This window comes from Hemibagrus wyckioides, unplaced genomic scaffold (genome assembly GCF_019097595.1).
Source record: "Hemibagrus wyckioides isolate EC202008001 unplaced genomic scaffold, SWU_Hwy_1.0 Contig10, whole genome shotgun sequence".
Taxonomy (NCBI): domain Eukaryota; kingdom Metazoa; phylum Chordata; class Actinopteri; order Siluriformes; family Bagridae; genus Hemibagrus; species Hemibagrus wyckioides.
The window spans coordinates 489,516-514,470 of record NW_026690770.1 but is presented as its reverse complement, the minus strand read 5'-3'; the positions used below and the strand labels follow the sequence as shown (position 1 = coordinate 514,470).

The 24,955-nt window shown below is 39.4% G+C and overlaps 1 protein-coding gene across 1 annotated transcript; it reads right to left on the bottom strand.

Annotated features, from left to right (window-relative positions):
- Positions 1-21,889: 21,889 nt before the first annotated feature.
- LOC131349735 (origin recognition complex subunit 4-like) lies at positions 21,890-24,955 on the bottom strand. The gene is made up of 6 exons (XM_058385310.1): positions 24,418-24,955; positions 24,007-24,097; positions 23,825-23,900; positions 23,636-23,739; positions 22,386-22,568; positions 21,890-22,283 (listed from the first exon to the last, which is right to left on the bottom strand). Exons 1-6 carry the CDS (start codon positions 24,594-24,596, stop codon positions 22,083-22,085), a joined length of 834 nt encoding a protein of 277 aa, XP_058241293.1. The 5' UTR covers positions 24,597-24,955; the 3' UTR covers positions 21,890-22,082.

The window sequence follows — 24,955 nt, the reverse complement described above, 5'->3', positions numbered from 1 at the left end:
ATAACTGGTCCATCACCATAGCAAACAGGAAGGGGCTCAGAGCCGATCCCTGATGCAGTCCCACCTCCACTTTGAAATCCTCTGTCTGCCCTACAGCACACCTCACCACTGTCCTGCTCCTCTCATACATGTCCTGCACCACTCTGACATACTTCTCTGCTACTCCTGGCTTCCTCATACAGTACCACAGCTCTTCTCTTGGCACCCTGTCATACGCTTCCTCCAAGTCTACAAACACACAGTGCAACTCTCTCTGACCATCCCTATACTTCTCCATCAACATTCTCAGAGCAAAAATTGCATCTGTTGTGCTCTTTCTGGGCATGAAGCCATACTGCTGCTCACAAATTTCCACTACCTTCCTTAACCTAGCTTCCACTACTCTTTCCCATAGCTTCATTGTATGGCTCATCAACTTTATCCCCCTATAGTTGCTGCAACTCTGCACGTCACCCTTATTCTTAAAGATCGGCACTAATACACTAATAACTTTCTGAGGCTGTGGCATTTAAGCAGCCCAGCAGGCCCAATGTGCCATAAAAACATTTCCCACACCGTTGCACCACCTCCACCAGCCTGGACTGTTTTAAATAGTAGATTATAGAAATGATTTTAAACCTCTCTTTTCTCTCTCTTGAAGTGAACATGATTGCATGTAGCCAGTTCACCTGATTGCATGTTTTGGGGAGCAGGGAGGAGGAAGAAACTGACACAAACATGATCATGTAGATCATGTAGATTGGGATTACATTTTTTTATGTGCTACAGAAATTTGGTTTTGGCAACACATTCATTTCCTGGATTAAAATTTTATATTCCTTCCCAGTCTCCTCAGTTTGGACAAATGGGGTATCTTCCTCTTATTTCCCCTTGAAACGTGGCACAAGACAGGGCTGCCCACTTTCACCTTTGCTTTTTGCATTGGTAATTGAACCCTTAGCAATTGCCATTCATACTGAACAATTGGGAGAGCTGGTACAGTTCACAAAATCTCAGAATGATTTTGCTCGCTGGTCAGCTCTCCCCATTTCTCTGGCTGGTCGTTTAAACTCAGTAAAGATGAACATTTTGCCTAGATTTCTGTATTTATTTTAGTGTGTTCCAATTTTTCTCATCTCATCTTTTATTTGGAACAAATGACCAGCCAGAATCTGCGGGGAAATACTTTTAAAACCAAATTGCCATCTCATGTTTTCCTAACAGTAATTCCATTGTCCGGCAATTATTTGTACAGTTGTTAATTATATCTACATTGATAATATTTTTCCTAGCTTTTCTAACACAAAAATTCCCCTTTCCGTTCATGTTTTTAGATATTTTCAGTTCCAAAACTTTGTTAAAAACTAATTTCCCAACTTTTCGAATCTTCTGCAAAAAATCCCATCTAGATCAAATTCTTGAAGTACCTTTAGATAAAGTTTGTTTCCAACACATTAACATATATTTTGCACTTTAAAAAAAAAAAGTACTTGAGTACTTTTTACAGCGGATCAAATTGACCCGAAGATAACAGGAGGGTTAAATGATTGGAGTTTTTAGAGAAACAATAATCAGAAAGAAGACATTCTTAAAAAAGAGAGATTTGATTTGAAACCTGAGCTGCTATCAGGGCCATGCTGAACACCTTCTGACCAATCCAAATCAAGTATAAATTTTAATGTCAATACTGCACATAATTATCAAATAAAAGTCTATCCAGCTGTTATGCAAAAGTCTGTAATAATGTTTCTCTTAAGCGTTTTAATTAAAATCTATATTTTGGTGTAATTTATACACATTGATTTGTCCATCATGACTTTTGGACGCTTTATTATGTCCATTTTATAATGAAACAGCAAAAGACTTTGAAAATCATCTGTCATTTTCTGATCATGTTAAATATCAACACAACTAGACTGAAATATACAGGAAAAATATCTACTAGTTTCCTGTCAGGGTTGTGACTTTTTCTGGCCACTAGAGACCCCCACTGCCTTTTTGTTGGTTTTCAGTCTCTGTCATTATGTCTAATAGGTGTCACCTGTGCTTTGTTTAGGTTTGTGTATTTAAGTACAGAGTAATGAGAGTGTTTCTGCATGAGTGTGTGATGCAGAGAGCAGTGTGGTGTCCTTGGCTTATGGCTGCATGTAGCCATACAGTAGGGTCTGATTGGTTTTCTTTAAAACAATTCTCCAAAGAAGAGTTGACCAAATTTTCTCTACAGTGATGTGAAAGACTCCTTGCCAGTTATCATTTATGCTCGATTGCAGTTGTTGCTGCTGAAGGTGGCATAGCCAGTTATTAGTGTGGGGGAAATTACTTTTTTACATAGGCAAACCAGGCAGGTTTGGACAGCTTTTTTCCCTTAATAAATGATACAAAATGCAGTTTTTAAATTATATTTACTTGGGTTATCCTTGTATAAAAAATAATTTGCTTGATGAGCTGAATCATTTAAGTGTGACAAATGTGGAAAAAAAAATCAGGAAGGAGCAAATTTTGGTTCATTGTGACCACCTGCTGAAACAGCCCTGACCCGTCATCCACTGACACCTTTCTATCAGAACCAGCATTAACTTCAGCAAGGTGAGCAACAGTAGCTCGTCTTTGGGATCAGATCAGATGGGCCAAGCCTTTGCTCCTTATGTGCATCAATGAGCCTTGGCTGCCCATGACCCTGTCTGTTCCCCACTGTTCCTTCCTTGGACCACTTTAGATACTGACCACTGCAGACCTGGAACACCCCCACAAGAGCTTCGGTTTTGGAGATTCTCTGACCCAGTCGTTTAGCCGTCACAGTTTGGCCCTTGTCAAGTCGCCCAAATGCGTACACTCGCCCATTTTTCTGCATCTAACACATCAACTTTGAGGACAAAATGTTCACTTACTGTCTAATATATATCCCACCCACAAAGAGGTGCCATGATGACAAGATAATCAGTTCAGATAATTATTCACTTCATCTGTCATATATATATGTATATATATATATATATATATATATATATATATATATATATATATATATATATATTAATTACATACATATAGGGATCTAGTGGAGACCACACCTCTATGGGGCAGGGCTGCAGGGCAGATTTGGCAGCAAAAGGGAGACCAACACAATATTAGGCAAGTGGTCATAATGTTATGGCATATATCAGTTTATGTATATATATATATATACTTTACTATTCAAAACTCATACAATATGTGTGCATGTGTAAAAATAAAAACAAGAAAAAAAGCTCAGACATTTAGAAACAGACCTTTTTTATTTATATATCTATTCGTCAGTATGAGTGAGGGGAATCACGGAGGTCTGCGCATGCGCTTGTCACGCTGCAGGGTCACGTGATCTAGTTTCTGTGGAGTGTTTACTTTTAAATCCTAAAGTGTTGCGGTTCTGAAGTTCGCAAGATTTGGATTATCTTTTGGCATTTTCGCTACACACCTTTCGGATTTCTCTTTACTCCACTACTGGATTTGACTCCTACACCGACTCTACAGCGCAGCGATGATGAACTTCGGGGGAGGAGCCGAGCCTCAGCACCAGGATGTGGATCCCGAGCCCGGATGGAGCGGACTGTACGACCCCTGGAACGGTGAGTTACTGAGTTTCCTCTTTTTCACTTAAGTATAAAGTCTTTTAAACACCGCGTTATTACAAAAAACCGCAATCAGGAATATCGTTTTATATGATTAGATGGTTTGAGAAATTCTGTTCGGCTAATCTTTATTTGACTAATCGTTTTACGGACACGATCAGTATGCTAAAGCTAGCGGACAAAGCGGCAGACTCCAGTGAAACGAGCAGGGAAGAAGAAAACAGTGTTCATGTTTTCAGATATGTTAACATCAGCTTTTCATAAAAGTCCCAATGTTTATTTAACGTTTGCTAAAGTTTACTAAGTCAAGTCGAGGAGTGTTAGTAAACATTAGCTAGATGGCTAGTTAGCATGTAGCTAAGTAATTGTTTTTCAGTGTTCATAGTTTTTTTTTTTTGATGGAGTGAATAGAATGAGTTAAAATGCTTATAATAACATGAAGTAACATATTATTTTAAGGATTTTTCATTGTCCGTGTTTGTCGAGTTGTTAAAGCGGAGAGAGAAAGGGGCTGTGAGGAAAGGCAGCTAGCTGAACAAAACCAATCGGTACAAATAAATGGAGCTAGTGTGGCAATGTAGAGTGCAGCTTAGGCAAAAATATCAAGCTGTTTGTTTCAGTTCTGTTCAGCAAGGCTTTGTTTCTAGCTGTCGTGAATAAAATAGTTAGGAGTAGTGTAATTTATGATAAAGGGCGAATTTTTGAGAGGAGACACGATATTTTTAAGCATTGAAATAAATGCCCAGTGTGACTAACAGTGAAGCCGTGATACTGGAAGAGCCCTGTATAACACCTATAAATGCAGCTTAAATGTAAATACTGAGTTTTTAATGCACTTTTACAGGAAGATTACAGTAATATAACTTGTGTAAATACTTCTTGTTTTCATAGTGAGGCTTTGCTGCTTTATAAAACATACACAGTGCTATTAAAATGAAGGTTTCTGCTTTCTTTTATGAGATGTTAATAGATGTGTTGCATTGTCTGTTCATCTTCTTTGACACAGGGAGTCGGAGGGAGACGTTTGTGTTTCCGCAAGATGAGCTCAACTACAACAGAGAGCTCAGCGATTACGAGGACGATGACAGCCGGCCTGCTCAGCAGAATGAAGCTGGAGATGGTGGTGAATATGAGGTTTCGACGAGGAACCCGTCCACTGATAGAAGTCCATCCCCACCGATGAGAGGCCTCTCTCCTATATGGACCCCACCCCCTGTGAGGAGCCCATCCCCTGTCAGGACCCCATCCCCTGTGAGGAGCCCATCCCCTCTCAGGACCCCATCCCCTGTGAGGAGCCCATCCCCTGTGAGGAGCCCATCCCCTCTCAGGACCCCACTCCCTGTGAGGAGCCCATCCCCTGTGAGAAATCCATCCCTTGTCAGGACCCCATCCCCTGTGAGGAGACCATCCCCTGTCAGGACCCCACCCCCTGTGAGGAGACCATCCCCTCTCAGGACCCCATCCCCTCTCAGGACCCCATCCCTTGTCAGGACCTTACCCTTGACAAGATATCATTTGCTGCCTTATTATGAAATCAGCCTCAACAACATTGTGGATGATAGGGGCTATGTTCCTGCCACAATGATGACTCCTTTCCGACGCCGGGGCATAAGGAGGAGGCGGGACGAAGAGGATGGCTATCAAGAAGCCCCTCTGAGTAGACGGCAGCGTGTGGAACCTGATGGGGATGTGGATTTCATCGGGAGGGATGTCCTAGTCCCCAGTAGGTTTGTAAGGTTTTATGTGAGTGAGATGTAACTTTAAAAAGCTCAGTCTTCACCTCATATTCATCACCTCGTATTCATGATGTAAGGTATGTATCTGTGGTAAGTATGTGTGGTAAGTATTTCACCCCTAGATTTCAGCATTAGTCTTATTCCTAGTATAATCTATAAATGTAAACCATTTTAATGATATAACTGTGGCATTATGGAAGTAGTCATGGCATCTAGTTAAAATAAAATGTCTGCTGGTTTTTGTATTTTTCATATGTATTTTGATTTTGTTAAATGTTTAGAATTTTTAGATTATTAATGTTGTTTTTTATTGTTCTGTTGTTAATTTGGTGTTAAATTATGCATTGCTGTAAATATGTAAATATTACATTTTTAAGATTAAGATTTTTTTAAGTTATACAAATGTAGTGTACTCCCACCCCCCAAACCCCCCTCTCTTCCCCTTCTAAACCCCCTAAACACCCCCACCAGCAAGTTTAGAGATTATTAAGATATTTATACCACAGCGATTTGCCAATGATAGCAATGTTTTATTTATTAAACATTAATGTTAAATAAGCATTTCATAAAAAATTGTCACAACACTTTATTAAACGATAATCAGTTTTTAAATTCATTCATAGTCTCTGATTATGTCTGGCATACACGTCCCTGTGAATGCACTTTTATTATGGAAATAATTAATATTAATCTTAACATATAATAAATGCTGCTAAAATAATGCTAAGTAAGGAATCATACTAAAATATTTTAAAATTATGCACACCTTATTTCAATTAGATTCAAGCATTTCGTTGTGGTATAAAACATATTATCTGTAATAAGTTATAGTTCATCATTGCTTGTAAATAGTTATAAATAGTTAATAAATTATTTATTTGTTCAATACTCAAGTCTCAAGTGTCTTCTTTTTTTTTATAACACGTCATAAGCATTTCTCATTTATTTCTCATATAATTACACTGTAGAAATTCTCCATCAGCTGGAACCTTGGTGTTCAGAAGTAATTACACTGTTTTTCTCTCACAAGCAAATACTTTCTAGCCAACAGTCTAAACCTGTTAAATCTGTATAACTAATGATCTGGTGTTGTTGTAATGTCAAATAAACTGATAACAAGTGAAGCACAAGATATGATTTTAATTGTACATGTTCAAGTTAATTCACAAAGGTGATCAAGTGATTAGTTCATAGATGAGACTTAGGAACTAACGCACCATGAGGAAGAAAGAAAGAAGGAGTTCAAAGCAGCATCAGCTCTAAATATGGAGGAAAAGCTGTCAGAGAGATGCTGTGGTCAGATAGACACCAGGGTTTGGATAACAAGTTTGCATCTCCTTACAACTCTTAATAATTATCCACAACACTTCTTTTTTTCTTTCACACAGATTTTGTTTTACATTATGCATTATTTTTATTTTAGATTATGCATTATTAAAAACAAACTGGTCCATCTGTGGTGAAAAACACTGGTAGCTGTGGTTGCTAGAACTTTCCAAAAATTATTGTTACTGTTTATATATATATATACAGTATATCACTCATGGGATCAATAAAGTCTATCTATCTATTTCTACTCTCTTGTATCATTATTCTTTTATTATTATAAAAGTTCAATAAACAGGTTCAGCAAAAGAAAAAAAAACAGAAAATGACTGAAATAAAGGAATGAAAGTTACATAGTGTTATTGGAATCTCCTTCAGTATATGTTAAACATTCTCCTTACAGAAAGTTTCAGCATTACAGTAGTTCTATGTATTCAGTATTTCTTTCTTTTCTTCAGGTTTGTGTATTTAAGTCACGTGCTTGATTCACAAGTAAGGGAGGAATAATTATTTCAATTAATGGTTCTATAATTTATCGCTTGTTATAATACTACTTCAAAACAGATCAAATAAATAAATAATACAATGCAGATATTATATTTCTCTGATCCACCAGTGTGTCTCCACATCCTTATTTGACAAGAAAAAAGGCCATTATATATTTACACCACACTGTCTGGGAGCCAAAGTCAAAACATTGCATGCAAAGGACTGGCTTACATGGAAATCTGGTGACCAGTTAGAAGGGAAGATGCTTCCCTTCTTCATAATCTTCATGAATGTGTCCTTTGAGTGGTACAAATCATGGACTGGCTGCGTTCATATTCTATTCAGTTCAATTCAATTCATTTTTTTTTTGTATAGCACTTTTAACAATGAACATTGTCTCAAAGCAGATTTACAGAACATAAGAAACAAAAAACATAGTGTAAAAAGTCCTAGATGTTAGACAAAATCATCCCTAGTGAGTAAGACTGTGGAGACATGTGGCAAGGAAAAACTCCCTTAGATGGTATGAGGAAGAAACCTTGGGAGGAACCAGACTCTAAAGGGAACCCATCTTCATTTGGGTGACACCGGAGAGTGTGATTATAAATTATTCTAATCACCGAAGAGTGTGATATGAACAATGTCCTTTCTGCAGTTATGTACAGTCTACAGTGTGATGTAGAATGTTAGTGTGTGTATTAATTAGGAGGTTGTTGTCGTCCTCAAAGTCCACATAGGGCTGGCAGCGTTGCTTTGATATACCCAAATCCTCACGAAGCAGAATCCAGCTGAGGTTGGTCCATCTCTGGATGCCTCAGGATCCTCGCAGGGTTGGCCTCTGTCTACTGGAGCTGGCACAATCTCCAGATGCCTCGGGATGGGTAAAAAAAGGAACATGTGGAAAGGAATTAGCATTCGTAATATTAGCAGGACTAGATGATAATGTGCATTTGATCAGATGTACTGGAGTACAAGGTTATTGGGTGTGTTATGTGTATGCCAGGCTAAAGAGATATGTCTTTAATCTACTTTTAAATTGGGAGAATGTGTCTGAGCCCCAAACACTGTCAGGAAGACTACTCCAAAATTTGGGAGCTGAATACGAAAACGCTCTACCTTCTTTTGTAGACTTTAATATTCTGGGAACTACCAGAAGTCCAGAGTTTTGTGATCTTGAAGAGCGTGGTGGATTGTAGCATGTCAGAAGACTGGTTAGATACGTGGGAGCTAAACCATTTAGAGCCTTGTATGTAAGTAGTGCTAGTTTGTAATCAATTCTAGACTTAACAGGTAGCCAGTGCAGGGATAATAATATTGGGGTTTTATGATCATATTTTCTTGATCTGGTAAGAACTCTGGCAGCTGCATTCTTCAAACTTGTTTATTGAAGATGCAGGACAACCACCTAGTAATGCATTACAATAGTCCAGTCTGGAGGTCATGAATGCATGAACTAGCTTTTCTGCATCAGATACAGATAAAATGTTCCTAAGCTTGACAATATTTCTAAGGTGGAAGGCTGTTTTAGTAATAGTGGAAATATGATTTTCAAAGGACAAGTTGCTGTCTAATATTACGCCCAGGTCTCTCACTGCTGAGCTAGCCATAACAGTACATCCTTCTAAATGCAAGCTAAATTCTAATGGAGGGTAATGTAACTTCAAACAGGCTTCTTCAAGGTGAATTGTTTTATTATGGTTTGACATAATAGGCTTGCTTAGTCATATCCATGGTCTCTGCTATTTGTGTCCCTAAATTAGTGTTAGAGTGAATGAGTGCAAAGGTTACTGTGAAGACAGAAGAGAGAAAGGAGAAATGTGAAAAGAACTCCGCACAAATCACATGCTTACTCTCCCCATCTGGGAAGCATCCGATCTTGAATGGGAAAAAACATGTATTGTGGAGCTGCATCTGTAATATGTATATAAAATGGGACATTGATATATTGTAGAAAGTATTCAAAACTGTTTGTTTCCTTGTTTTTTGATAGGTTACTCCCTTATTCTGAAATTAAATAAATTCTCCAAAAAACACCATAACAAAAAGTATAGTTTTTCACATACTGTATGAGTGTAACTTATAAGTATATGTTTTGTAACTGTTTCACATTTCTCTTCATTCCTCCTCCCAGTCCCTGCTATGTACAAACATCCCACTGTGTTATTAGGGGTTACAACCGGCCAGATGATGAGCAGTGCCTTGTTTCCTCCAGAGGTATGAATATCAGTACCTATAAATGTCATCTACACCTCTATTAGTTCATTAGTAGCTGCTGAGAATATGCTGCTTGTAAGGTTGTGACTGAAATGTTGTGCGGTCTGTGTCTTATTATTTTGCATGTTTATATTTGCAGCCTGGCTAGCTAAGCATTTAACTCACTGGTTCGTGTGAGTTTTCCTTCACATCAGGACAATTGTATATAAAGAGTTCCCAGTATCTTAAACTCTAAAGGTGAATAAAGTGTTGTTGTTGTTGCTTGTAGATTGAACTAAATGTAAAAGAAGACATGATAGAAGACTGGTGATAAACCAAGCTAAACATTAGTTGATGAATGGATGAATAGCTTGTAGCTGCCTTTAGCACTATAGGTGTTCAGAGTACTGTGACATTTGCATGAAAGTAATATAATAAAAAAAATGTATAAAATCATATCCATTTCATTTCATCACGTTTCATCAAATGGTTGTTTTAGTGCAATGAACAAAGCAGACATGTACACTAATACATTTACATATATACATGTGACTTAATTGTTATGTCTAAAGTCAGGATATTGGTCATATTCAAAAAATGATCAGTTGATTACTCTGAAGACAAATATGATACTAATGATCCTAATTGCTAATTTCTAATTTTTAGATCAGATGTCAGAACTTTTACCTGAAAAGTATTAAAATATATCAATGGTTGTCAATTGGACTATCAGTGTCATGGTGCAAAATGCAAACAAATTCTTATGTGATTTTTTTAAGTACAGAGTGTATCAGTATTTCATGAATGAATGAATGAACTAATTTCTTTATCTTCCTGTTAAACTCATCTGTATCATAAATGGCATGTGGAATAAACAGTGACTTTTCTGCCTGATGCATTGTTCAGACTGGGTGGAATTTGATGCCCATCATTGTGTTGTGGCCTCGAGTGTCAAGTTTTAAATGGTGATTGGATGTTGGAGGATTATTGAGCATTCTGCAGCTGTCAATGACTGTCTTACCATTATAATGAAAAGGTACAGTGCATTCAGAAAGTAAACAGACCCCTTGATTTTTCACTCATTTTAGAACGTTACAGTCATACTCTAAAATGGATTGAACTCATAAACAGGTTTTCATAAGGTTTTGGAATAACACATTTAAGTAGGTAAGTTAATTAAAGAAAGTTAATTATCTGTGGTGCTAAAATTATAGCTTAGGTACATGTGATTTCCACTGATCACACTTGAGATTTTTCTAAAACATCATTAACAGTCATAGCAAAAAAAAACCTTGTAGACCTAAGAGGCAAGATTCTGCTGAGACAAAAGATCTGAGTATTTTCATCATCTTTGAAGGTCCCTGTGACTTAAATACACAAACCTAAACAAAGCACAGGGGACACCTATTAGACATAATGACAGAGACTGGAAACCAACAAAAAGGCAGTGGGGGCCTCTAGTGACCAGAAAACAGTCCACAACCCTGACAGGAAACCAGTAGATATCTTACCTGTATATTTCAGTCTAGTTGTGTTGATATTTATCATGATCAGAAAATGACAGATGATTTTCAAATTCTTTTGCTGTTTCATCATAAAATGGACATAATAAAGCGTCCAAGTCATGATGTACAAACCCATGTGTATAAATCACACCAAACTATAGATTTTAATTAAAACGCTTAAGAGAAACATTATTACAGACTTCTGCATAACAGCTGGATAGACTTTTATTTGAGAATTATGTGTAGTATTGACATTAAAATTTATACTTTTTAAATGCAGTGATATAATGTAATGTTTAAATGCAGTGATGTAAAGAAATACTGAGTACATAGAACTACTGTAATGCTGAAACTTTCTGTAAGGAGAATGTTTAACATATACTGAAGGAGATTCCAATAACACTATGTAACTTTCATTCCTTTATTTCAGTCATTTTCTGTTTTTTTTTTTCTTTTGCTGAACCTGTTTATTGAACTTTTATAATAATGAAAAGAATAATGATACAAGAGAATAGAAACACGATAGACAGATAGATAGATAGACAGACAGACAGACAGACAGACAGACAGACAGACAGACAGACAGACAGATAGATAGATAGATAGATAGATAGATAGATAGATAGATAGATAGATAGATAGATAGATAGATAGATAGATAGATTTTATTGATCCCATGAGTGATATACTGTATATATATATATATAAACAGTAACAATCATTTTTGGAAAGTTCTAGCAACCACAGCTACCAGTGTTTTTCACCACAGATGGACCAGTTTGTTTTTAATAATGCATAATCTAAAATAAAAATAACGCATAATGTAAAACAAAATCTGTGTGAAAGAAAAAAAGAAGTGTTGTGGATAATTATTAAGAGTTGTAAGGAAATGCAAACTTGTTATCCAAACCCTGGTGTCTATCTGACCACAGCATCTCTCTGACAGCTTTTCCTCCATATTTAGAGCTGATGCTGCTTTGAACTCTGAAGTTTCTTCCTCATGGTGCGTTAGTTCCTAAGTCTCATCTATGAACTAATCACTTGATCACCTTTGTGAATTAACTTGAACATGTACAATTAAAATTATATCTTGTGCTTCACTTGTTATCAGTTTATTTGACATTACAACAACACCAGATCATTAGTTATACAGATTTAACAGGTTTAGACTGTTGGCTAGAAAGTATTTGCTTGTGAGAGAAAAACAGTGTAATTACTTCTGAACACCAAGGTTCCAGCTGATGGAGAATTTCTACAGTGTAATTATATGAGAAATAAATGAGAAATGCTTATGACGTGTTATAAAAAAAAGAAGACACTTGAGACACGAGTACTGAACAAATAAATAATTTATTAACTATTTAGAACTATTTACAAGCAATGATGAACTATAAACTTATTACAGATAATATATTTTATACCACAACGAAATGCCCGAATCTAATTGAAATAAGGTGTGCATAATTTTAAAATGTTTGTATGTATGATTCCTTACTTAGCATTATTTTAGCAGCATTCATTATATGTTAAGATTAATATTAATTATTTCCATAATAAAAGTGCATTCACAGGGACGTGTATGCCAGACATAATCAGAGACTATGAATGAATTTAAAAACTGATTATCGTTTAATAAAGTGTTGTGACAATTTTTTATGAAATGCTTATTTAACATTAATGTTTAATAAATAAAACAAAAACAAATCGCTGTGGTATAAATATCTTAATAATCTCTAAACTTGCTGGTGGGGGTGTTTAGGGGGTTTAGAAGGGGAAGAGAGGAGGGTTTGGGGGGTGGGAGTACACTACATTTGTATAACTTAAAAAAATCTTAATCTTAAAAATGTAATATTTACATATTTACAGCAATGCATAATTTAACAACAAATTAACAACAGAACAATAAAAAAACAATATTAATAATCTAAAAATTCTAAACATTTAACAAAATCAAAATACATATGAAAAATACAAAAACCAGCAGACATTTTATTTTAACTAGATGCCATGACTACTTCAGTTATATCATTAAAATGGTTTACATTTATAGATTATACTAGGGATAAGACTAATGCTGAAATCTAGGGGTGAAATACTTACCACACATACTTACCACAGATACATACCTTACATCATGAATACGAGGTGATGAATATGAGGTGAAGACTGAGCTTTTTAAAGTTACATCTCACTCACATAAAACCTTACAAACCTACTGGGGACTAGGACATCCCTCCCGATGAAATCCACATCCCCATCAGGTTCCACACGCTGCCGTCTACTCAGAGGGGCTTCTTGATAGCCATCCTCTTCGTCCCGCCTCCTCCTTATGCCCCGGCGTCGGAAAGGAGTCATCATTGTGGCAGGAACATAGCCCCTATCATCCACAATGTTGTTGAGGCTGATTTCATAATAAGGCAGCAAATGATATCTTGTCAAGGGTAAGGTCCTGACAAGGGATGGGGTCCTGAGAGGGGATGGTCTCCTCACAGGGGATGGGCTCCTCACAGGGGGTGGGATCCTGAGAGGGGATGGGCTCCTGACAGGGGATGGGCTCCTCACAGGGGGTGGGGTCCTGAGAGGGGATGGTCTCCTCACAGGGGGTGGGGTCCTCACAGGGGGTGGGGTCCTCACAGGGGGTGGGGTCCTGACAAGGGATGGATTTCTCACAGGGTATGGGGTCGTGAGATGGGATGGGCTCCTCACAGGGGGTGGGCTCCTGACAGGGGGTGGGCTCCTCACAGGGGATGGGGTCCTGAGAGGGGATGGGTTCCTCACAGGGGATGGGGTCCTGACAGGGGATGGGGTCCTCACAGGGGGTGGGGTCCATATAGGAGAGAGGCCTCTCATCGGTGGGGATGGACTTCTATCAATGGACGGGTTCCTCGTCGAAACCTCATATTCACCACCATCTCCAGCTTCATTCTGCTGAGCAGGCCGGCTGTCATCGTCCTCGTAATCGCTGAGCTCTCTGTTGTAGTTGAGCTCATCTTGCGGAAACACAAACGTCTCCCTCCGACTCCCTGTGTCAAAGAAGATGAACAGACAATGCAACACATCTATTAACATCTCATAAAAGAAAGCAGAAACCTTCATTTTAATAGCACTGTGTATGTTTTATAAAGCAGGAAAGCCTCACTATGAAAACAAGAAGTATTTACACAAAAAATACTTAAATAAAATAAAATAAAATAAAAATACTTAAAATAAAATTCTTAAATCCTCATACAGTAGGTGTGAGTGTGTGTGGTTGCCTGTCTATATGTGGCCCTGCGATGGACTGGTGACCTGTCCAGGGTCTACCCCTGCCTTTCAATGTGTGCTAAGATAGGCTCCAGCAGATCCCCGTGACCCCAATTAAGAATAAAGCAGGTTTAGAAAATGGATGGATGGATGTTTACGATAGGTCTTAGTGACATGAGTTTTGAATATTGTGACACGAGATTATTGTGAGGAGAGAAGAGGGAGGTTTCAGATATTTTCATTTACATTTCTGGCATTTGGCAGATGCCCTTATCCAGAGCAACATTTTATCTCATTTTAGACAACTGAGAAATTGAGGGTTAAGGGCCTTGCTCAGGGGTTCATGAGTAGCAGCTTCATGGACCTGGGATTTGAACTCACAACCTTCCGATCAGTAGTCTTCTTTTCAGTGATTTTTATCTCACTAGATGGACACACGCATGGCACTGTGCTGGACGACACCCAGGATGAGTAGGTGGAGGCAGCGGAGATGGCCATCAAGCAGCTAAATGAAAAACTGTTAAACAACTGCAAAGTGTAAGCCATGTGTAAAATTGTATGTTTTTACCAGCCAGGGTTAAAGTGTCAAGTTTTTTTGTGCTTTAACTAATTGCATTTGATGTTTATTGAACTCCATATACTGTTGAAACAGAGGGTTCTGTTTGATTTTATGAGAGCGTTTCAGTCAAATTCCTGGTGTAATTTTGCTGGCAAAGATGTCATTCTAACAGCAGGGTTTAGATAAAGACTCTAAGAGCAACGTTTGTTGTGTTACAGCACCATAGAGCACTTCAAATCCTTCAATCATCGTGAGGCAGAGGTGCACAAGAAGCTGGATGTGGGATAAGGGCAGACAAGTGTAGAGAGGCAGACTGGGCTCAGTCAGAAGACTGAGCAGGTAAACACATGTGTACACACACACACAAAAGGAATGCTAACTCTGCCTCTTCTGCTCCAGGGTCTGAATCTCTACGTTAAGAACGTGGATGAGAACCTGGGTTATGAGGGTCCGCGCTTGTTCTTTGTGCAGTTTGGAATAATCAAAAACATAAAGGTGATGATAGAGAACGGCCGCTCTAGGGGGTTCGGCTCCGTGAATGAGGTCATGGTTTCCTTGCTTGTCAGAGAATGCAGAGGATGCAGTTTTATATTCCTCAGAAACTCTGCCAGCCCATGTTGCCTCCCTGCCTAATGAAGAACTTCGTTCCTGAGGTAGGCATTACACTTCTGCCCCAAATTTATGAAACCCTGAGTGTTGCAGTTCATTTATACCTGCAGTTACAATAAATTTAGGTGATTTGTTGTCTTTGTTCTTGACAGCTTGCCTTTTGCCAACCGTGAAAGTGTCAGACTGCTCCTGTGGAGGCACTAACTTCATTATGTCACCATCTATACTCACTAGTATCTGTCTGTCTGTCCGCCTTTGTAATGATCCATTTAAATATGAATCAATATCAGAAATTTTAATTAAAGATCCTCACCAGCTTGACACCAGCTTCTCTTGCCCGCAGTAAGGTGTCCATTTTATCCACCTACAAACGTACACACACACACACACACACACACATGAGGACTGAGGGAGTAGTGGGTGGGGCTTTGTTTTCCAAATGACCAAAGCTAACATGTCAAAGATATTTACGAATCTGATATGAAACACTTGCCATGTTGCTTGAATGTATATTTCTTGACTGTGTGTGTGTGTGTGTGTGTGTGTGTGTGTGTGTGTGGCTTACCTTGGCTTGCAAGTGCTCGGGATCACTAATCATGTTCATGATCTTGAAATTGTTTTCTCCTTGCACAAGCATCAGAGTGATTTGTTTTGCATCAGCAGGGTGGATTTCTGCTACCAGTGGAAGCAAGTAATCATCTGCAAAGAGAGAGAGAAAGTGTGTGAGGTGTGTGAAAGAGTGAGAGAGAACAGAAACAGAGGCATCTGATCAGGTAGCATGGGTGGTGGGGCTCAGACTCTCTATGAACTGATATCAAGTACTAAAAACAAATGCAGTTGAAAGCAGGAGTTTGTAGATGTTTTCAGTGGACATGTGATGATAAAAGTGGAATAAAATGCTAAGCTGGAGAGCAGGAGTGTATACGAGCCGGATGTGTGTGTGTGTGTGTGTGTGTGTGTGTGTGTGTGTGAAATTCACAGGCCATCGTGATCTGGTCATCTAAATCTGCTGACTCTAACATATAGATCGTCAGCCTCTTCTGGGGTGGTGGAAATTTAGGTACATCCTGGGAACACAGGATATTATTATTATTATTATTATTATTATTATTAATAATAATAATAATAATAATAATAATAATAATAATAATAATAATAATAATAATAATTATATTGTGTAGTAATATTATTATCACACAATTAGATTAGTACCATAATCCTTCATACACTATCTTTAGCATGTAATATTAAGCATGCAGAATATTGTTATTGTTGTGTGTGTGTGGGTGCTTTTTGTTGTGTTTTGGACCTGAAGTGGAGCCGGAACTCTGATTTCTGAGACAGCTTCCAGAGTTTCCTCTGGGGCAGCTGTCTCAGTAGCTTCCACTGGTGCAGTTGCTTCTACTGCTTCCACCCTGTCATCTGAGGCCACTGTCTTCACTGCTTCCACAGATCCCTCTGAGGCAGCTGTCTCAACAGATTCCTCAGAGTTCTCTGGGCCAGCAGTTTCAACAGCTTCCACATTGTTTACTGGGGCAGGGGATCCAGCGGCTTGGACCATCTGTGAGGCAGCAGTGTAGACAATCTGGCTGATGTCCTCTGAGGCAGATGCCTTGGTGCTTTGGACAGTGTCCTTTGTGCAAGGTGTCTTAAGGGTGCTCCTTTCGAACCAGGGAGGCAGCACTGGTTGGCGCAGTTTTGGTGGTACGTTGTACAGTAATGGTGGGGCTCTACGCAGGCACTTTCTGTGGATGGTGTGGTCAATCTTCTTGATAAATTTGCGTGCCTCGACCTTGGGCTCCTCAGCCTTGTGTGCCTCCACCTTGGGCTCCTCGGCCCTGCGCGCCTCCACCTTGGGCTCCTCGGCCCTGCACACCTCCACCTTGGGCTCCTCCCAAGACCTGAAGTACTCGATGGTGCTGTAACACAACAGAGAAGCTGCACTTAGAATCTAAACCCTGCTGTTAAAAGTTATGTCCTCGACAGCAAAATTACCACCAGATGTTGACTGAAATACCCTCATAAGACCAAACATATCTCTGTTTCGACAATATAAAGAGTTCAATGCAATTAGTTTAAAAAAGAATGTAAAAAATCCTGACATTTGAACCCTGGCTGGTAAAAAGACACTAATTTACATGTGACTTACACTTGGCGGTCGTTCAGGAGTTTTCCGTTCAGCCGTTCCGCCGCCTCCGCTGACTCGTACTGAACGTACCCATAACCTTTTGATTCCACAACCTTCAGGAGAAACACAGCGTGTCAACACACAACAACACACTAATCATGAAACACAGATATTCAGCTATTCAGATATATATATTCATATATAACAGCTCAAAGCTCGAACCTTGCATGACACGATCCTCCCGAACACAGAGAAAGTGTCAAACAGGGAGGTGCAGTCAATGGACCAATCAAGGTTCCTGATGAATATGTTCCCTCCCTTGATGGGCTTGGCGGTGGGTTCCCAGTTTGACCACATGACACGCATGGGTCTCTCCAGGAGGATTTCAAAATTGAACATATCGATGGCTCTCTCAGCTGAGGGAACAGAAATAAACCATTCATTTTTAATTAAAGTCTATTATAGTCTATATATAACTCATCCAAATATCTTTTCATATCTTTTTAGTACCATTTAAAACATGACCATATCCATATAGTAAAACTATAAAATACTACAGAAGTTACACATGTAGCCTTAAATCTGCTGCAAAAACAGGTAAGAAACAGTGTAGAAAAAAGAAAAGGTTTGTTTTACCGTCATCTCGATAGCGAAAGTTGACATACGCGTATCCGAGAGGAGAGCCGGTCTTCCTGTCCCTGCAAATGTGGACAGATTGGACGTGTCCTGCAGGTCTAAATCTATTAGAAAGTATCACCTCTGATACTTCAGGGTGAAGATCTTTCACAAACAGTGCAGCCATTGTATAAAACAGTTAAAAGTGGTGAAATGCTGCTAAACGCTGTAAAATACTGCTAAACTCAGTGAAACCGCTGCTAAATGCTGTAAAAATACTGCTAAATGGTGTAAAATCGCTGCTACACAAGGGGCACTGTTTCTCTGTCGATAGCTAAAGGTGGTCTGAGGATGGTTGCTATGTACGTCGTCAGGTGATGTTCTGAACAGAATTCAGAATTCTACATGATGCCAATTGGTCACATGACCTCATGACATCATGTAAGCAGTTAACATTAAACAGTTAAGTTCCAAACCCCAATAATGAATCCAATTCAAAATGGCTTTTAATATTAATATAGAAACACTGTATAGGCCTGGACAGGAAAGAGGCTGAGCTGCAATTAATCCCCAAAAAACATTCACTGACTATATTTTCAATGCATAGATATTAACCTAACGTAAACACTACTCTTTCAAGCTTCATTTAAACTGCATTTTGGAAGGTCAAACTCCAGGACACTATTGAAGGTCACTATATGGAGAAAAATCTGAAATGTTTTCTTAAAAAAACATCATTTCTTTAATGAAGAAAGAAAGACATGAACATCTTGGATGACCAGGGGGTGAGGAAATTATCAGTAGATTTTTGTTCTGGAAGTGAACTTCTCCTTTAAAGGATCTGCTGCTAACATCTTGGTGCCAGATACCACAGCACACCTTCAGGGATCTAGTAGAGTCCATGCCTTGACGGGTCAGGGCTGTTTTGGCAGCAAAAGGATGACCAAAACAATATTAGGCAGGTGGTCATAATGTTATGGGTAATTGGTGTAGAATGTTTTACTAATTAATGAACATCTTTTGTTGTTGAGTTGCATCCAATATCGTGGAACATCACCAAAGCAAATTATCCACATTATTCCAGTTATAAAGGATCATGATCTCACCAAACTCTTGATTTTTTGCTCTTAAAGTTTTAGACCAAAATCTAAAACATATCCTGTTACTGAAAATAACACAAACAAACCTTATTAGAAAAACACTAAAACTGGAGACTCCTTCCAAATATATTACACATTTCCTCATGAAAAGCTTCAACATATCACCAGCCACACCCTTTTTATTAACGAATGAATCTGACCAATCAGAATCAAGCATTTACAACATTACTATAGGATACTGTAGCTCTGGAACAAAGCTGCACTTTTTATCCGTCACACACAGTTTACACAGATAGACTGTATTATTTGTAATGATGCTATAATTATCACATCAGCCAAATCAGGGTTCTCATACCCACCACATAAAGATCTTTTTCTCTGTCTCTCTCTCAGTATGTTTTAAGTACGTCAGGAGGAACAGTTTCAAATGATCAATTTTATATTTGGTCAGGCAAAAATGGCGATATACCTGTGTTTGCACAAAACACAGACTGATGCAAAGAGAATTTTCCTCAGACTTGTTAAATCAAGAATTTTAATTGATTTTAATTTCTACAGAAAGATGAATGATGTGAAGATGTTTGAGACAGTGTGGTGTCATGCTAATGCTCTGTGCTCTGTAGCAGAAGAGAAACCCTGCTTTGCACCAGAGCTAAACTAAATCCACCATTCACTGATGTGTCTTAACTTAATTTATTGAAATATTTTAAAATGTATTTATTGAATTACTGAGTCACCCTGATTTTACCACATATTATGTGACTTATGTGTAAATAAAAGGATTGTAAAAGTCAAAGTCTCTCTCTTTCTCTCTCTCTGTCTCTCATGGATAAGGACACCAGAAGAAGAAGAAACAGCAGCAACAAATAAATGACATTGTCCCCTATTCAGGGCTGACCACAGTTTAAAAACCCGTACTATGACGTCCTTCAGTTTTCGTGACACGGGTAAAGAAAATAATTGCTCAGTTCGATTCTGTGTATAATGACCCACAGGCATCGGGCAGTGATTATATATTTATACAAAAGCTGTACTTTTGTAATAAAAAGCATTTTTATTATTATATGTATGTTATATTTCTATAATGTATATTTTTAGCCTTTATATATTTTTATTTTACTCCTGCTTGGTCAAATCGTGGTCGTCATGGTTATGTTCAGAGTTGTCCACTAGAGGGCAGCAGAGATTTTGTTCCCCCCCCCCACCATATATACACAGGTGTATTTGAATAAATTAGAATATCATCGAAAAGTTGCTTTATTTCAGTAATTCAATTCAACAAGTGAAACTCTATATTATATAGATTCATTACACACAGACTGATATATTTTTTATATATTTTAAGTGTTTAATTTTTTTTAATTTTGATGATTATGGCTTGCATCTAATGAAAACCCAAAATTCAGAAAACTAGAATATTACACCAATAAAAAGCTAATTAAAAAAATGATTTTCAACACAGAAATGTTGGACTACTGAAAAGTATGAACATGTACAGCACTCAATACTTGGTCGGAGTTCCCTTTGCATGAATTACTGCAGCAATGCGGCGTGGCATGGAGACGGTCAGTCTGTGGCACTGCTGAGGTGTTATGGAAGCCCAGGTTGCTCTGATAGCGTCCTTCAGCTCTTCTGCGTTGTTGGGTCTGGTGTCTCGCATCTTCCTCTTCACAGTATCCCACTGATTCTCTATGGGATTTCTATGGGATTTCACAGGGTTTGCTGGCCAATCAAGCACATGGACACCATGGTCCTTAAACCAGATATTAGTACTTTTGGCAGTGTGGGCAGGTGCCAAGTCCTGCTGGAAAATGAAATCAGCATCTCCATAAAGCTGGTCAGCAGAATGAAGCATGAAGTGCTCTAAAACCTCCTGGTAGATGACTGTGGACCTGATAAAACACAGTGGACCAACACCAGCAGATTATACGGCTCCCCAAACCACTCCCCAAACTTTACACTGGACCTCAAGCAACTTTGGATTTTTTGCCCCTCCTCTCTTCCTTCAAACTCTGGGATCTTGATTTCCAAATGAAATGGAAAATTTATTTTCATCTGAAAAGAGGACTTTGGCCCACAGAGCAACAGTCCAGTCCTTTTTGTCCTTAGCCCAGGTAAGACACCTCTGATATCGTCTCTGGTTCAGGACTGGCTTGACACAAGGAATGCGACTGACTCCAGCTGCAGTCCACTCCTTGTGAATCTCCCCCAGATTCTTGAAGGGGCTTCGTTTCACAATCCTCTCAAGGCTGCGGTTATCCCTGTTGTTTCTGCACCTTTTCTATCACACTTTCTTTCCATTAAAATTTCATTAACGTGCTTGGACACAGCACTCTGTGAACATCCAGCTTCTTCAGCAATGACCTTTTGTGTCTTACCCTCCATGTGCAGGGTCTCAATGACCGTCTTCTGGATGTCTGTCAAGTCAGCAGTCTTCCCCATGACTGTGTAGCCTACTGGACCAGACTGAGAGACATTTAAAGGCTCAGGAAACCTTTGCAGGTATTTTAAGTTAATTAGCTGATTAGAGTGCGACACCATGAGTCTCCAATATTGAACTTTTTCACAATATTTAAATTTTCTGAGATACTGAAGTTTGGGTTTTCATTAGCTGTAAGCCATAATCGTCCAAATTAAAAGAAATAAACACTTGAGATATATCAGTCTGTGTGTAATGGCTCTATATAATACAGCAGTTTCACTTGTTGAATTGAATTACTGAAATAAATCAACTTTGCACCTGTATATATATATATATATATATATATTAAGCCTTTAGATATTTTTATTTTACTCTAATTGGTCATGCTTGGTCAAATCATGGTTGTCATGGTTAGAATTGGATCATTATAATTACTCCCTCATCATCATCATCATCATCAGTGGTGAGGAAGACGAGGAGAGAGAACACGTGCTATGTACAATCGAGGAAAACACGTGAGCTTCCTCCAGCAGTGTGTATGTTCACATGTGAGCAGTGTAACACTTCAGTTCAGGTTCGTGATGCGGTGTGTCGTACCGAGACGCAGAGGTTCCACTCCTGAGAGAACTTGCTGTCGGGGAAGTCATCCTGCAGCGTGAGCTCGGACCGAAAGGCGTCTCGATACTGACGGAAAGTCAGAGAACTCAACAGGTGACTCTGTCTGTGGGAAAAACGAGACTTCACACACTTTTCCAAGAGCTCAAGAACGTCCTGGAATAAACAAACAGGAAAAAAATACAGAGATTTTATAAACATGCGGCGTTTTTTGGTGACAGGTATATTAAGTGTGTGTGTGTGTGTGTGTGTACATACTAGTCTGCAGGTGAGTCCCACCACAGCTACAGGAGCCTGAGCAGACTGAGAAACATCCAGCAGGTTGTACAGCAGCGTCTGGTTCTTATGATGAGCAAACAGATCAAACTCTTCCAGGATGAAGAACACTGGCTGACTGCTGCTTTTATCACCTGCAGACAGACAGACAGGGAGGAAGACAGACAGGTAGACGGGCAGATAGACGGGCAGTCAGATAGGCAGGCATGTGGGCAGGCAGGTAGGCAGAGAGGTAGGCAGGCAGACAAACAGAGAAACAGACAGATAGGTAGGCATACAGACAGCCAGGTAGTCAGACACACAGGCAGACAGGTAGGAAGACAGACAGACAGACAGGTAGGCAAACAGGAAGACAGGCAGGCAAGAAGGCAGACAGGAGGGAAGATAGACAGACAGGTGGGCAGACAGACAGGCAGGCAGGCAGGAAGACAGACAGAAAAACAGTTAGACAGGCAGGTGCACAGACAGGCAGACAGGAAGACAGACAGACAAACAGGTAGGCAGGCAGGAAGACAGACAGAAAGGAAGACAGCCAAGAAGGAAGACAGACAGACAAACAGACAGGTAGGCAGGCAGGCAGGCAGACAGACAGGTGCACAGACAGACAGGCAGGCAGGCAAGAAGACAGACAAACAGGTAGGTAGGTAGGCAGGCAGACAGACAGCTGCACAGACAGGCAGGCAGGGAAGAAGACAGACAGGCAGGTAGGCAGGCAGGAAGACAGACAGGCAAGAAGGCAGACAGGCAGGAAGAAAGAAAGGAAGGAAGACAGGCAGGAAGACAGGCAAACAGGTAATGGCAGACAGACAGACAGGCAGGAAGATAGACAGACAGGTAGGCAGACAGGCAGACAGACAGGAAGACAGGCAGGCAGACAGACAGGAAGGCAGGCAGGAAGACAGACAGAAAGACAGACAGGCAGGTGCATAGACAGGCAGACAGGAAGACAGACAGACAAACAGGTAGGCAGGCAGGAAGACAGACAGGAAGAAAGACAGGTAGGTAGGTAGGTAGGCAGACAGACAGACAGACAGACAGGTGCACAGACAGACAGGCAGGCAAGAAGACAGACAGACAGGTAGGTAGGCAGGCAGGCTGACAGACAGACAGACTGGGTTATCAGTTACAGTAATATCACTCCCAAGTTTCTCTCACATTCACTTCTTTTGAATCATGTGATGTTGCCGCTCCTGTAACGTCCCAGCTGTATACACGACTCGAGAATTCCAGGAATACTGGAACACACACACCAACACTTTGTCTCCTACGACGTTCTCCAGTTGAAGCTGGCGTGTGATCTCTCTCAGAGCGATCCGGTCGTCCATCTGCAGCAGACCTGCACGAGACACGCGGCCATGAACGGAGCCGTGACTTAAACCAGCAGCCTCTTTTAAACACACGCTCTTTTACACAACACTCACTGCTCAGGTGAACCTGCAGGACATTCATCTTCACCTCCTGCAAGTCCAGCAGCTCTCTCAGAGCACAACGTAGCAGCTACACACACACACACACACACACACACACACACACACAACAGCTTAGTGTAAAGTACATGTGTGTATCCTAACCTAACAGAAGTAGTACACAGACATCTTCGTACCATGGTTTTAACAGATCCACATGGACCGATGATATGCAAAGAGTTACTCTCACCGTGAACCGCTGTCCTCCTTAACAGCTCCAACAGGTGCCTAACACACACACACACACAGAATACATCATACACACACACACACACACAGAATACATCATACACACACACACACACACACACACACAGAATACATCATACACACACACACACACACACACACACACAGAATACATCATACACACACACACACACACACACACAGAATACATCATACACACACACACACACACACACACACAGAATACATCATACACACACACACACACACACACACACAGAATACATCATACACCTTTACAAAATATAGGTCTTAGCAGACACCTCATATAAAGAGTGCATTCTGTTCTAAAAACCCACTTGTACTTCGATTCCAAGCCCATGGGTTTACCCTCAGCACTCTCTGGACCTTCAGACATCAGAAGAACAATTTTAAAACAAAGATTAGCATGCAGAGTGCAGACGACAGCGGATAGTACTTTAAAATCGATGTTTTTACAGCATACTCCAGCACTTCCTCTACAAACATTTACACACATATCTGGGTGATTCTCACGAAATCTTGGTTTTAAAAATTTCAAACATGAAAATTTTAAAAATGCTTAAATTAACTTTTTTTTTTAGACATTAGCAACAAAGTCTGGAGTGTTTGTGAACATTAATTTAAAAACTTTTACTTACCATTTAACACCTTTTTGAACATAATTTCCAAAAGTCCTAAAAAATCTCATTACTGCAACACTGTGAAAACATTAACACTGATAGAAAAGCAAATACATTTTCACAGTTTTAAAAATGGATTATTAATAGTCATGCACAGTTACTTCAAGTTCTGAAATAATATTTATTTTTAATTTAACAGTTTTTTAAATTTTGACTGATTTCTCTCATTACCGCA

Bases quoted from the DNA above. Each gene is read 5' to 3' on its own strand.
- LOC131349735 (XM_058385310.1), bottom strand. From the start codon at position 24,596: ATGTGTGTAAATGTTTGTAGAGGAAGTGCTGGAGTATGCTGTAAAAAC. The intron at 24,098-24,417 runs GTGGGTTTTTAG...TGTGTGTGTTAG, and splicing joins GGCTTGGAATCGAAGTACAA to GCACCTGTTGGAGCTGTTAA. The intron at 23,901-24,006 runs GTACGAAGATGT...GTGTGTGTGTAG, and splicing joins GTGGATCTGTTAAAACCATG to CTGCTACGTTGTGCTCTGAG.